This window comes from Brettanomyces nanus, chromosome 1 (genome assembly GCF_011074865.1).
Source record: "Brettanomyces nanus chromosome 1, complete sequence".
NCBI lineage: Eukaryota > Fungi > Ascomycota > Pichiomycetes > Pichiales > Pichiaceae > Brettanomyces > Brettanomyces nanus.
Genome location: NC_052374.1, coordinates 1,267,931 through 1,280,056, shown reverse-complemented (window position 1 = coordinate 1,280,056; position 12,126 = coordinate 1,267,931). Strand labels below are relative to the sequence as shown.

The 12,126-nt window shown below is 43.6% G+C and overlaps 5 protein-coding genes across 5 annotated transcripts; 4 read left to right on the top strand and 1 right to left on the bottom strand.

Moving 5' to 3' along the window:
- Window positions 1–416: 416 nt before the first annotated feature.
- FOA43_000586 (uncharacterized protein) lies at window positions 417–3,452 on the top strand (the record flags this gene model as incomplete). Its single annotated transcript, XM_038920915.1, has 1 exon — window positions 417–3,452. One exon carries the CDS (start codon window positions 417–419, stop codon window positions 3,450–3,452), a length of 3,036 nt encoding a protein of 1,011 aa, XP_038776843.1.
- Window positions 3,453–5,460: 2,008 nt separating this feature from the next.
- Window positions 5,461–9,570, bottom strand: FOA43_000585 (uncharacterized protein; the record flags this gene model as incomplete). Its single annotated transcript, XM_038920914.1, has 7 exons — window positions 5,461–5,771; window positions 5,838–6,929; window positions 6,956–6,978; window positions 7,001–7,990; window positions 8,600–8,904; window positions 8,941–9,356; window positions 9,492–9,570. The coding sequence occupies 7 exons, from the start codon at window positions 9,568–9,570 to the stop codon at window positions 5,461–5,463; spliced, it is 3,216 nt and encodes a 1,071-aa protein (XP_038776842.1).
- A 61-nt stretch (window positions 9,571–9,631) lies between these two features.
- On the top strand, window positions 9,632–10,147 carry FOA43_000584 (uncharacterized protein; the record flags this gene model as incomplete). The annotated part of the gene is made up of 1 exon (XM_038920913.1): window positions 9,632–10,147. One exon carries the CDS (start codon window positions 9,632–9,634, stop codon window positions 10,145–10,147), a length of 516 nt encoding a protein of 171 aa, XP_038776841.1.
- A 270-nt stretch (window positions 10,148–10,417) lies between these two features.
- Window positions 10,418–10,933, top strand: FOA43_000583 (uncharacterized protein; the record flags this gene model as incomplete). The annotated part of the gene is made up of 1 exon (XM_038920912.1): window positions 10,418–10,933. The coding sequence occupies one exon, from the start codon at window positions 10,418–10,420 to the stop codon at window positions 10,931–10,933; it is 516 nt and encodes a 171-aa protein (XP_038776840.1).
- A 509-nt stretch (window positions 10,934–11,442) lies between these two features.
- On the top strand, window positions 11,443–12,111 carry FOA43_000582 (uncharacterized protein; the record flags this gene model as incomplete). Its single annotated transcript, XM_038920911.1, has 1 exon — window positions 11,443–12,111. One exon carries the CDS (start codon window positions 11,443–11,445, stop codon window positions 12,109–12,111), a length of 669 nt encoding a protein of 222 aa, XP_038776839.1.
- Between the last annotated feature and the right edge of the window lie 15 nt (window positions 12,112–12,126).

The window sequence follows — 12,126 nt, the reverse complement described above, 5'->3', positions numbered from 1 at the left end:
CAGCAGAAATGCGATCAACGACGCAAGCATGTCTTGTGTATATAAAATTGCCTTTCAAAAATTGCCAATGGACACTCAATAGTTATATAAAAAGGCTGCAGTTAGTCTTGATTGCAGCCTGGCAGGACAAAATTCTATGACGATTCACTGACGAGGCTGGGCTGGGCAGTGCAGTGAAAAAAAAAAAATAAGAAAAAAAAGAAAATGAAATAATACAGGTGATGAGAAGTCATGTGATCTCCAATAAACTTACCTGGATTCTCCTTCTTGGCCTCGGTCGGAATTTCTTTCTGCGAAGACCTCGGATAATTTCCGAAGGCGAGAATGGGTGGAGAAATTGAACGCCTCAGATCCAGATCTGCCTTCTTTCCCTTCATAGATTTGCTTTCTTGTTACCTCTTTCAGTAGATATTTCGATGCTTTCAAGAAGTTCTAGATTATTGCACAAGACGCCTCGTTCCATTTTGGTTCGTGGCTTTGCCTCTGTTTCTTTGTCCGGTAAATACCCCGTGGGGCAAGAAATTGCCGGCTACAATGTCGATAAAGTTCTTTCCGTTCCGGAATTCAACTTGACTGCAGTCCAATTGACCCACAAGTTTAGTGGCTGCAAACATCTCCACATTGATCGTCAGGATAGAAACAGTGTTTTCGGCATTGTTGTAAAGACAAACCCTCCGGATGACTCGGGACTTCCACATATGTTGGAGCATACTACCCTATGTGGATCCGACAAGTACCCTGTGAGAGATCCCTTTTTCAAGATGCTTAATCGTAGTTTAGCCAATTTCATGAATGCCATGACCGGTCATGACTATACCTATTTCCCCTTTGCAACCACTAACAAAACTGATTATGATAATTTGATGGATATCTATCTAGATTCTGTCTTTCACCCATTGTTGAATCCAGAGGATTTCCGCCAGGAAGGATGGAGAATTGAGCACGAGGATCCCAAAGATCGCAAAACACCCCTTACTTTCAAAGGTGTTGTCTTCAACGAAATGAAGGGCCAATTATCAGACCCCGCATACTATTTCTGGATCAAATTCCAGAAGAGTATCTATCCCTCGTTGCACAACTCCGGAGGTGATCCTTCTGAAATTGTCAACGCCTACTACGACGATTTGATTGATTTTCAGGCACGTCAGTACCATCCTTCGAATTGTATCACTTATACATACGGCAATCTACCACTTCAGAACTCATTGGAGAAAATCAACAAGGCCATAATAACATTTGGTAAAAGACATATTCAAAATGTTGTCAGAGAACCTATTAGACTCACCGAGAATACCACGGTGGAGGTTCCTGGACCAATTGATCCGATGCTTCCCGAGGAAAAGCAGTTCAAGACTTCTTTGACTTGGTATACAGGAAAGCCAACCGATATTTACGAAAGCTTTGTACTTAAAGTCCTTTCCACTCTTCTTTTGGACGGCCATTCTTCTCCATTGTATCAGCACCTTATCGAGTCAGGTATTGGTACTGATTTCTCGGCCAATACTGGTATGGAAGGTATGGCTTCTGTCAATTTGTTCACGGTTGGACTAAATGGATTGACCAAAGAGAATGCATCCAAGTTGCAGGACTACATTTTTGACACTCTCAAGCAGGTGAAAGAGGAGGGATTCCCAGAGAACCGTGTTAAAGCTATTCTCCATCAACTTGAATTGGGTAGAAGAATTGAGAATGCAGACTTCGGTTTAGGATTACTCAGCTCTTTAACTCCTGGCCTGGTTGATAATGTAGACCCTCTTGAATCTCTTAAATGGGGAGAGATCACCGATAAGTTTAGCAAGGAATACGAGGCAAAAGGCAATCAGTTATTTAAGGATATGGTGGAAAGATACTTGACCAGCAAACCATACTTCAAGTACACCATGATACCAGACAAGACGGTCCCCGAAAAGTTAGTGAAGAAAGAGAAAGAACTTTTAGAACAAAGGGAGTCTCGCATGTCGTCAAGTGACAAAGAGATTGTTTACCGAAAGGGAATTGAGTTGGCCAAGTTTCAGGAAAATAGAAAGGAGGACCTCTCCTGTCTTCCAACTCTTCATACGAGCGATATCGGTAGAGAAGGACATTTTGCTCGTGTCAAGGAAAAGTCCAAGCGTGGTCTTACTATACAAACTCATCTTTCACCAAAGACCAATGGCGTTACCTATTTCCGTGCTTTGAAGACCTTGAGTGTCGATGATATGCCGCGCGATCTCGTCAAGTATTTACCACTTTTTTCCGCATGCTTGACTAACCTTGGTACAGAGGAGAAGCCGATGTCTGCAATTGAAGACGAGGTTAAGCTTTACACGAGCGGACTCAATTCCACGGCTTTTGTACATTCTTCAGCCTTTGATCCCGATGAAGCTTATTTGAAGTTCGCTATTGATAGCGCCTGCCTTGACAAAAATGTTCCTCGTATGCTGTCTCTTTGGGAACAACTCCTTCAAAACACCAATTTTGGAAATACCGCGAAGTTGGAGACATTGATCAAGTCTCTTATGAGCGACACATTGAGTGGAATAGTCTCTAGTGGCCACAGTGTCGCTACATGCAATGCAGAAGCACGTCTCTCGTCAGTGGGAAGCATTCAAGAATCCCTTGAGGGCATTGAACAGGTTCAATTTTTGAACGATCTTGGAAAAATCCTTGAGAAGGGAGATCTAGAAACGGACGTTGTTCCTAAGCTTCAAAGAATCGCTTCAATATTGCTCAATGCATCCAAGTTCAAGTATGGAATCACATGCTCCCGCAAGACCTCTAAAGATAGCGAGTCAGAAATTCAAAAATTCGATAGCAAATTTAAGGACTCCAGGGATTACGAGGTAAGCCCATATCAGACTCCAGAACCCGTTGCTGCGGCAGAGAAATCTAACGTTTTCATTCAGATTCCTTCTCAGACCAACTTTGCCGCCTCTGCATTAAGAGGAAGTGTGTACGGCTCAAAGGACGGGGCGGCATTACAGATACTTTCTCAGCTTCTCACCTTCAAATATCTTCACAAGCAGATACGTGAAAAAGGCGGTGCGTACGGAGGAGGAGCATCCTACGATGCATTGAATGGACTATTTTCTTTTTATTCTTACCGGGATCCGAAACCGTTTGAATCTGTTGCCAAATTTAGCGAATCTACCGGAGAAATCTGCAAAAAGATCGACGCAGGAGAAATAAACAATGATGATCTAGAGCAGGCCAAACTCACAATCTTCCAAAAAATTGATGCTCCTGAAAGTGTGCGTGAGGAAGGACTTCCATTCTTTAATTATGATGTCGATGACGATATCAGACAAGAGAGAAGAGAAAATTTATTGGACTGTTCCTTGGAGGACGTTACTGATGTGTCAAAAAAATATTTCTCCTTTGACAATAAGCGTGCCAATTCTATTATAGGACACAACAGCGGCGATCTTCCTGAAAATCATAAACCTAACTGGAAAATCATTAGACTGCAGTGAATTAATCTTACCTGTATAAAATTTCAAAAGAATATTTGATAACCCTGACAACGTGCTACCTTCAGGTAGGTTTACATTGAAGGTCAATAAAAAAGAAATACACGCTGCATATTTTTTATTCTTCTTGCATTTCGTTAAAATCAATCGTTGAAATATGCCCGAATTAGGAAACATACCTCAAAGAGGAAACAGCAGAGATGGGCAGTTTCTTATTTCTCGGTTCTTTTTGTTCTTCTAACCGAGATCGCGAGATTCTTTTCCTTCAGTTGCAGCATGGCAAAAAATAATTTCCCAACAAATAATGAACCGGTTTTCTTCCTTGCATATGACTATTTTAAATTTCTTTTCTCTCAGGCACTCTTCGCTAATTTCGCTTGTGAACTGGTGACATCTTTGCAGATGATATCTTTACAGATGATAACGGTGCGAGGCACTCACTTACTAGCATACAGTTTGCTTGGAGAGTGAGAACTGTAGATGGACTTCAAGCATAGAAACTTACGGCCATATTCAACAAAGTATTTAAATGGATCTCCGATCATGTCAATAAACAATAAAATATATTTTTTTCGAATGAGAATTTTAAATTTCAATTTTGACAGTGCTTACATTCCGCTAGAGACTCGCTTACTCATGGCTCAATGTAATCCTTCCAGGACCGAAAACTTTTTCCACTGCAACGCTTTCTTTTTTCTTCTCTAAAGTCTCTTCTTTTAAAAACCGTTCCTGTCTTCATTGCAGTATTTGACGCATGAAGGCAGATCAAATGCACTTTCTGTCGATATATTCTTTCGATATGCAGATCCTCGCATTTCCGCTTCGGTTCGTTCGGATCGATACTCTTTTGAGAATCCGATCAATGCAAAACCATTCAGCCAGCCGATGACCAAGTGGAACAAAGTCTTACGGGAATTGAAGTTTCCTGCTTGGACCACATAAGGATTATATATAAGCTTGCATTTAGAGAATTATCGTAGAAGAGAATAGCAAGAGACAACCTTGATTTCCATCTCTATTATACACCATTAGGTGCTCATATTCTCAGAACGATGTTTAACAAGAATTGCAAGATATTTTTACTTTCTATAACCTTAGCTTCTACTGCCTCTGCTACTGCAAAGAGGGAAGCTTGTGCTATAGCTTACGCCCAATGCGGAGGTCAAGGATACAATGGAGCTACTGAGTGCTGTGATGGTTCTTACTGCACCTCTCAAAATGCCTGGTACTACCAGTGTACTCCCGGCACAGACCCTAATGCCGTCAAGACAAGTACTTCCCAAAGCGAAAAGGAAACTTCTGCAACTGCATCATCATCGACGTCATCGCTACTATCCACGACTACCACGAAGCAAAGTTCCTGCGCTGCAGTTTACGCTCAGTGCGGAGGTCAAGCATACAGTGGAGCTACAGAGTGCTGTGATGGTTCTTACTGCACCTCCCAAAATGCCTGGTACTACCAGTGTACTCCCGGCACGGACCCTAATGCTGTCCAGACAAGTACTTCCCAAAGCGAAAAGAAATCTTCTGCAACTGCATCATCATCGACGTCAACTGTTCCATCGTCGTCTTCCTCTTCGTCGTCGTCATCTTCAACAATCACGTTGGCTCCATCTACTTCAGCATCTTCATTTTTTTCTTCTTCAACGTCATCGCTACTATCCTCAACTACCACGAAGCAAAGTTCCTGCGCTGCAGTTTACGCTCAGTGCGGAGGTCAAGCATACAGTGGAGCTACAGAGTGCTGTGATGGTTCCTACTGCACCTCTCACGATGCCTGGTACTACCAGTGTACTCCCGGCACAGACCCTAATGCTGTCCAGACAAGTACTTCCCAAAGCGAAAAGGAAACTTCTGCAATTGCATCATCATCGACGTCATCGCTACTATCCACGACTACCACGAAGCAAAGTTCCTGCGCTGCAGTTTACGCTCAGTGCGGAGGTCAAGCATACAGTGGAGCTACAGAGTGCTGTGATGGTTCCTACTGCACCTCTCACGATGCCTGGTACTACCAGTGTACTCCCGGCACAGACCCTAATGCCGTCAAGACAAGTACCTCTCGGCACACCCAGAGTGAGACCGAACCTTCTTCAACTGCATCATCATCATCATCATCATCATCTTCTTCTTCGTCGTCGTCATCCACACCCACCGAACTATCTTCATCATCATTGCCGGAATCTTCATCAGCATCGTCGTCATCACTCTCGTCATCATTGCCAGAAAATTCCTCATCCTCATCCTCTTCGTCGTCGCTACCACTATTATCGTCCTCAACAATCACGTCGAGATTACCAGCGGCATCATCATCTTTATCAACTGTTCTATCGTCATCATCGACGCCAGAGTCCTCTCAGGCTGCATCGTCGTCGACACCAACCGAACTATCGTCATCATTATTGCCTGAATCTTTTTCGTCAGCATCTTCTTTATCATCATCAAGCATACTATCGTCATCATTATGGCTAGATTTTTCTTCTTCGTCGTCGATACCCACCGTGCTAGATTCATCATCATTCTCGTCATCATTGCCAGATTCCTCTTTGTCATCCTTGCCTGATCCTTCTTCGTCGTCGTCGTCGTCATCGACAACCGAACTATCATCATCATCATTGCCAGAATCTTCTCTGTCGGCATCGTCGTTATCAACTGATCCATCGTCATCTTCCACGTCGTCGTTATCGTCCTCCTCGTCATCAATCACGTTGACTTTAACAGCGGCATCATCAGCATTATCATCGTCGTCATCATTCTCGTCATCGATGCCAGAATATTCTCTGTCAGCATCTTCTTTATCATCATCAAGCATACCATCGTCATCATCATTCTGGTCACCCTTGCCTGATCCTTCTTCGTCGTCGTCGTCATCGACACCAACCGAACTATCGTCATCATCATTGCCAGAATCTTCTTCGTCATCCTTGCCGGAATATTCATCTTCATCGTCGACATCCACCGTGTTATCGTCATCATCAGGGCCAGATTCTTCTTCGTCGTCGTCATCAATACCAACCGAAATATCGTCATCATCATTGCCAGAATATTCTCTGTCAACATTGTCGTTATCAATTGATCCATCGTCATCGTCGTCGTCGTCGTCAACAATAACGTCGAGCCTACCAACGGCATCATCATCTTTATCAACCGTACTATTGTCATCATCATTCTCGTCATCGTGGCCAGATGCTTCTTTGTCGTCAGCATCGTCGACACCAACCGAACAATCGTCATTATTATTGCCCGAATCTTCTTTGTCAGCATCGTCGTCGATATCCACCGAGCTATCATCATCATCATCATCATTTTCGTCATCAATGCCAGACTCTTCTCCGTCAGAATCGTCATCAACTGTTCCTTCATCCTCAGCCATCACGTTGACTCCATCCACTGCAATATCATCACTACTATCCTCAACCACAATACAGGACTCTCGTGTAGCAGTGTACGGCAAATGCGGAGGTAAAGGATACAATGGCGCTACCGAGTGCTGTGATGGATCTTACTGTACTTCTCTAAATGATTGGTACTACCAGTGTACTCCGGGCAACGCATCATCTGCAACGCAAGTCGTGACTTCATCATCATCTTCTTCTTCGTCGTCATCAGCACCCACCGTACTATCGTCATCGTTATTGTCAGAATCTTCTCTGTCAGTATTGTCGTCATCATCAAGCATACTATCCTCATCATCATTCTCGTCATCATTGCCGGAATCTTCTCTGTCGGCATTGTCATCATCATCAACCGTACTAGCTTCATCATCATTCTCATCATCATGGCCAGAATCCTCTTTGTCAGCTTCGTCGTTATCAACCGTACTATCTTCATCATTGCCAGAATCTTCTTCGTCATCCTTGCCGGAATATTCATCTTCATCGTCGACATCCACCGAGTTATCGTCATCATCATGGCCAGATTCTTCTTCGTCGTCGTCATCAGCACCCACGGAACTATCGTCATCGTTATTGCCGGAATCTTCTCTGTCAGCATCATCGTTATCAGCTGATCCATCGTCATCTTCCACTTCGTCGTCGTCGTCGTCGTCGTCAACACCAACCGAACCATCGTCACCATCATTCTCGTCATCTTTGCAAGACTCTTCGTCGTCGTCGTCATCACTTTTGTCGTCGTCAGCATCGTCGACACCAACCGAACTATCGTCATCACTATTGCCTGAATCTTCTCTGTCAGCATCGTCATCATCATTGCCTGAATCTTCTCTGTTAGCATCGTCATCATCATTGCCTGAATCTTCTCTGTCAGCATCGTCATCATCATTGCCTGAATCTTCTCTGTCAGCATCGTCATCATCATTGCCTGAATCTTCTCTGTCAGCATCGTCATCATCATTGCCTGAATCTTCTCTGTCAGCATCGTCGTTATCAACTGATCCATCGTCATCTTCCACTTCGTCGTCGTCGTCGTCGTCGTCAATACCAACCGAACCATCGTCACCATCATTCTCGTCATCTTTGCAAGACTCTTCGTCGTCGTCGTCACCACTTTTGTCGTCGTCAGCATCGTCGACACCAACCGAACTATTGTCATCATCATTGACAGAATCTTCTCAGTCAGAATCTTCATCAACTGTTCCATCGTCCTCAACCATCACGTTGAATCCATCCACTGCAATATCATCACTACTATCCTCAACCACAATACAGGACTCTCGTGTAGCAGTGTACGGCAAATGCGGAGGTAAAGGATACAATGGCGCTACCGAGTGCTGTGATGGATCTTACTGTACTTCTCTAAATGACTGGTACTACCAGTGTACTCCGGGCAACGCATCATCTGCAACGCAAATCGTAACTTCTTCATCAATTGAGGTGAAGCAAAGTTCTTCCGAGTCGTTACCTTTTGAAACATCTTCCAGTTTTTCCTTTTCCTTCTATAATTCCAGCTCCATCGCTTCTTCAATCCTGCCTGTGTCTTCTGTGAGAAGTTTGTCAAACATTGTCACTTCTGTTTCCAATGATGATACCACTGTTTCTTCTACTATCAGAGAGCCTTCCTCACAATCTTCTGAAACGTCATCCAAAATTTCAATTTCTACCCCAAACTCAACGACCGGGGGAAGGACATACATTAGCGTAACAGTATATGAAGCATCAGTTCCTATTTTATCTCTTACCAGTGCTTCGTACGTCATCAACTCGACCTCAACCGTTACTTCTTCCGATAGCGAAATAGTGTCGTCTACAATGGACACAAAAGGAACTTCATCTGATCCTTTCAGCTCGAGCGAGACAGTCCTTGTAGCGTCAACAGACACAAAATCGTCTAGTGATTTTACTGCAGGCACTTCTCTTTCTAAAGACTTAACCTCCTTTTCAGAGAGTGCGGCGGATTTTTCTTCTACAGAGATCAGCTTCATCAGTCCAACAGTTAGCCAGAGTGTTACAACAAATGAAACACAGAGTTCAAGTAAAGACCCATATACAGAGCCTGACTCTCAAGATGAGTCTGAAACAGTTTCTTCAATCACTTCAGTTTCTAGAACCTTGATCATATCATCATCATCCGAAGCATATACTACTGGGGAAGAATCCGATTCAATATCATCAAAAATTTCTTCTGGCAGCCTTACTTCACAAGCCACAAAGTCTGATGATGAAAATGAAGGATCAACATCGACAGATTCCAACGAGGCTTCCTCTGCGGATCCTATCTCGAAATACTCATCCCTTTCATATTCTAAGACAGTCATGGCAACTTCGACCTCAAAGTCTTTGGATTCTTCATCTTCAATGCTTTCCAGCGTCATTTCCATGCCTATTTCATCCTCAGAAAACGGTAGAGCCACATCTAGCTCAGATCCTTCACGACTCTCAGACGCAGAATCTTCCAGCATAAACGCCACTTCTTTCTCCACTTTCACTACGCCTACTTCATATTCCGAAACTGCAACTTCGAGTATAGATCCTTCAGATCAAGCTTCTTCCGGTAACAGCGTCGCTTCAACTGGGGAAGCTGACCCGATTTCAAGTTCTTTGGACTCTTCAGCATCACTGTTTTTCGGCAACAGCATCACTACACCGGTCTCATCTTCTGAGAATGGCGAAGCCACTTCGGATCCGGATGCAGCGTCCTCAACCACTTCCAGTCGCAACTCCATCTTAAAGACATCAAAGAAAGCTTCGACTACCTTCTCTTCTGTCGAGACCTTAAATGGTACTATGTCTTTTTCATCAACGGCTTACTCTTCCAGCAGATTAGCCGATCACTCGACACAAGCAGAGGCTAACACTATCAGCAATATTGCCACTACTGTTATAACTATTACCTCATGTGCCGATAATAAATGTACCAAAAACACATTGGCTACAGGCGTTTCAAGCTACACAACAACAGTGAACAACGTTGTAACTGTTCTTACCACATACTGTCCATTGATCTCTGAAACAATCTCAAAGACAACGAACCCCACCTCGAGTGTCGATCCCGACGCAAATGTAAACTCAATTCCAAGCAAAACAGACCAGATTTCAGACGAAACTTTCAAAGGACATTCTAATATTGCTAGTGCTGTTTACGAAACGACACTTATCTATTCTACTCTTTCTGCATCTTCTTCTGAAATATCAGCTACAGGCACTGTGATAACAGCATTCAAAGCTGAAGCTGCAGTCATGAATCCTTCAAACTGGATCCCTTTCATTGCTTCTCCATTACTTCTTCTCATGCTCGTATGAATCCTGATAATGATTTCTTTAGAAATATTAAATATAGATGAACGCTCAATTCCATTTCAGTAGTCTACTCAACCTTACACCACAACATTTGATAGTAAACGTCTCATTAGACAAAAATTCCGCGAGAGGGAGGGACCCTGATAAGATGACGCCGAGATCCAAATCAGGAGCAGCGAGCGCCTTCTTCCATCCTTTTAGCTAGGGCTATCTATTTGGGTAGTAATTTATATTCATTTTGACCTTATTTCATTAGTTATCTGATTGATTTATATGGGTGATAAAGATAGAAAGCCGATTGTCCGTGACGGATGGGTGGCTGCGTGGGATGCCAAATACAGTGAGTGGTTCTATGTGGATAAGAAAACAGGCAAGTCGCAGTGGGAGGCTCCGGATGGCACTAAACTCCCAGTTGCCACACCAGTTTCAGGTAAAAGCTCAAAGGATGGCAAACAAGAAGATGCACCCCCTCCTTATTCTGAGGTTACTAATCAGCAGCAACGGCTACAGCAACAGCCATACAACTCACAACAGCAACAACCCTACCAAGCTTATCAGTACCGCCAACAATACCCTCAGCAGGGGGGTAAAAGTAGCAGTGGCATGGGAGGTATGGGTGCCATGATGGGTGGTGCTGCGTTAGGTACGGTAGGTGGCCTTATGCTAGGAAGTGCTTTGTCTAGTCCTGGTTATTATGGTGCACCACCCCAGGATTATGGTGGAAACTACGATGGTGGCTTTGGTGGTGGTGGTTTTGATGGTGGCGGATTTGATGGAGGTTTCTTTTAATGATACAATGAATTTAGGTTTAGATACTTTGTAGTTTAACATGTTAGGCTATCTTAACTCTACGTTCAGTTGATCTTCAATGTCGACTGGTCGCCGACTTCACGTCACAATTAGATTTTCGATAGCTCATCGCATGAAAATTTCACTCCACGCCTCAGTCCCTCCCCGTGTAATCAAGGATCGTTCAATTGTGTTGTGTTCTGCATCTTATACCTGGCTGCCTTGTAGGTTATATGCGCCAAAGATTCCCCATTGCCTTATTTTTTTGAATGGCAAATGATATCTCAACGTCAAGGCATTTTCTTGCGGGATTCACAGGAGGACTAGCCTCGGCAGTATGCCTTCAACCTCTTGATTTAGTTAAGACCCGCGTACAGCAGTGCAAGAGCAATTCAATTTCTTCAGTACTACGGGATATAAAATCGGTTAAGGAACTTTGGCGGGGGACACTTCCTAGTGCTTTGAGGACCTCCATTGGTAGTGCCTTATACCTATCATCATTAAACCTCATGAGGACACAGATGGCTATCTCAAGACTGCATAAGCACCCGGAACTTATCGATGGGAAGGATGAAGCTAACCTGTCTTCAAAACTACCAAAACTTCCGGTGGGGGATAACTTAATAGCAGGTATGATTTCACGAGCTGCTGTGGGGTTTATTACCATGCCCATCACCGTTTTGAAGGTTAGATTTGAATCTGATCTATACCACTATACTTCTCTCACAAATGCAGCAGTTTCCATGTACAAAAAGGAGGGTATCCAAGCATTTTTCTCTGGATTTGGCGCAACTTGTTTGAGGGATGCTCCCTATGCTGGCCTTTATATGGCCTTCTATGAAAAAAATAAGGCAGTTCTTCCAAGGTTGATGAGATCCAAGGATCATGATGACGAGCTCTCTCCTCACTTGATGTCAGCCTCTAAATCCGCATTAATTAATTCACTGTCTGCTGTTCTCGCTGCCTTCTTTGCCACAGCTATTACTGGTCCATTTGATACAATCAAGACGAATATGCAATTGGATCCTCACAAATATAGAACTTTCCGACAGACAGCGGGAAGCCTTGCTCGGGAAAACTGGAGGCGTTTGTTTGATGGACTCAGCCTTCGTCTTTTAAGGAAAGCAGGTAGTGCGGGTATCGCCTGGTGTATTTATGAGGAGATCGTTAGATTATAATTGTGGTAATATATG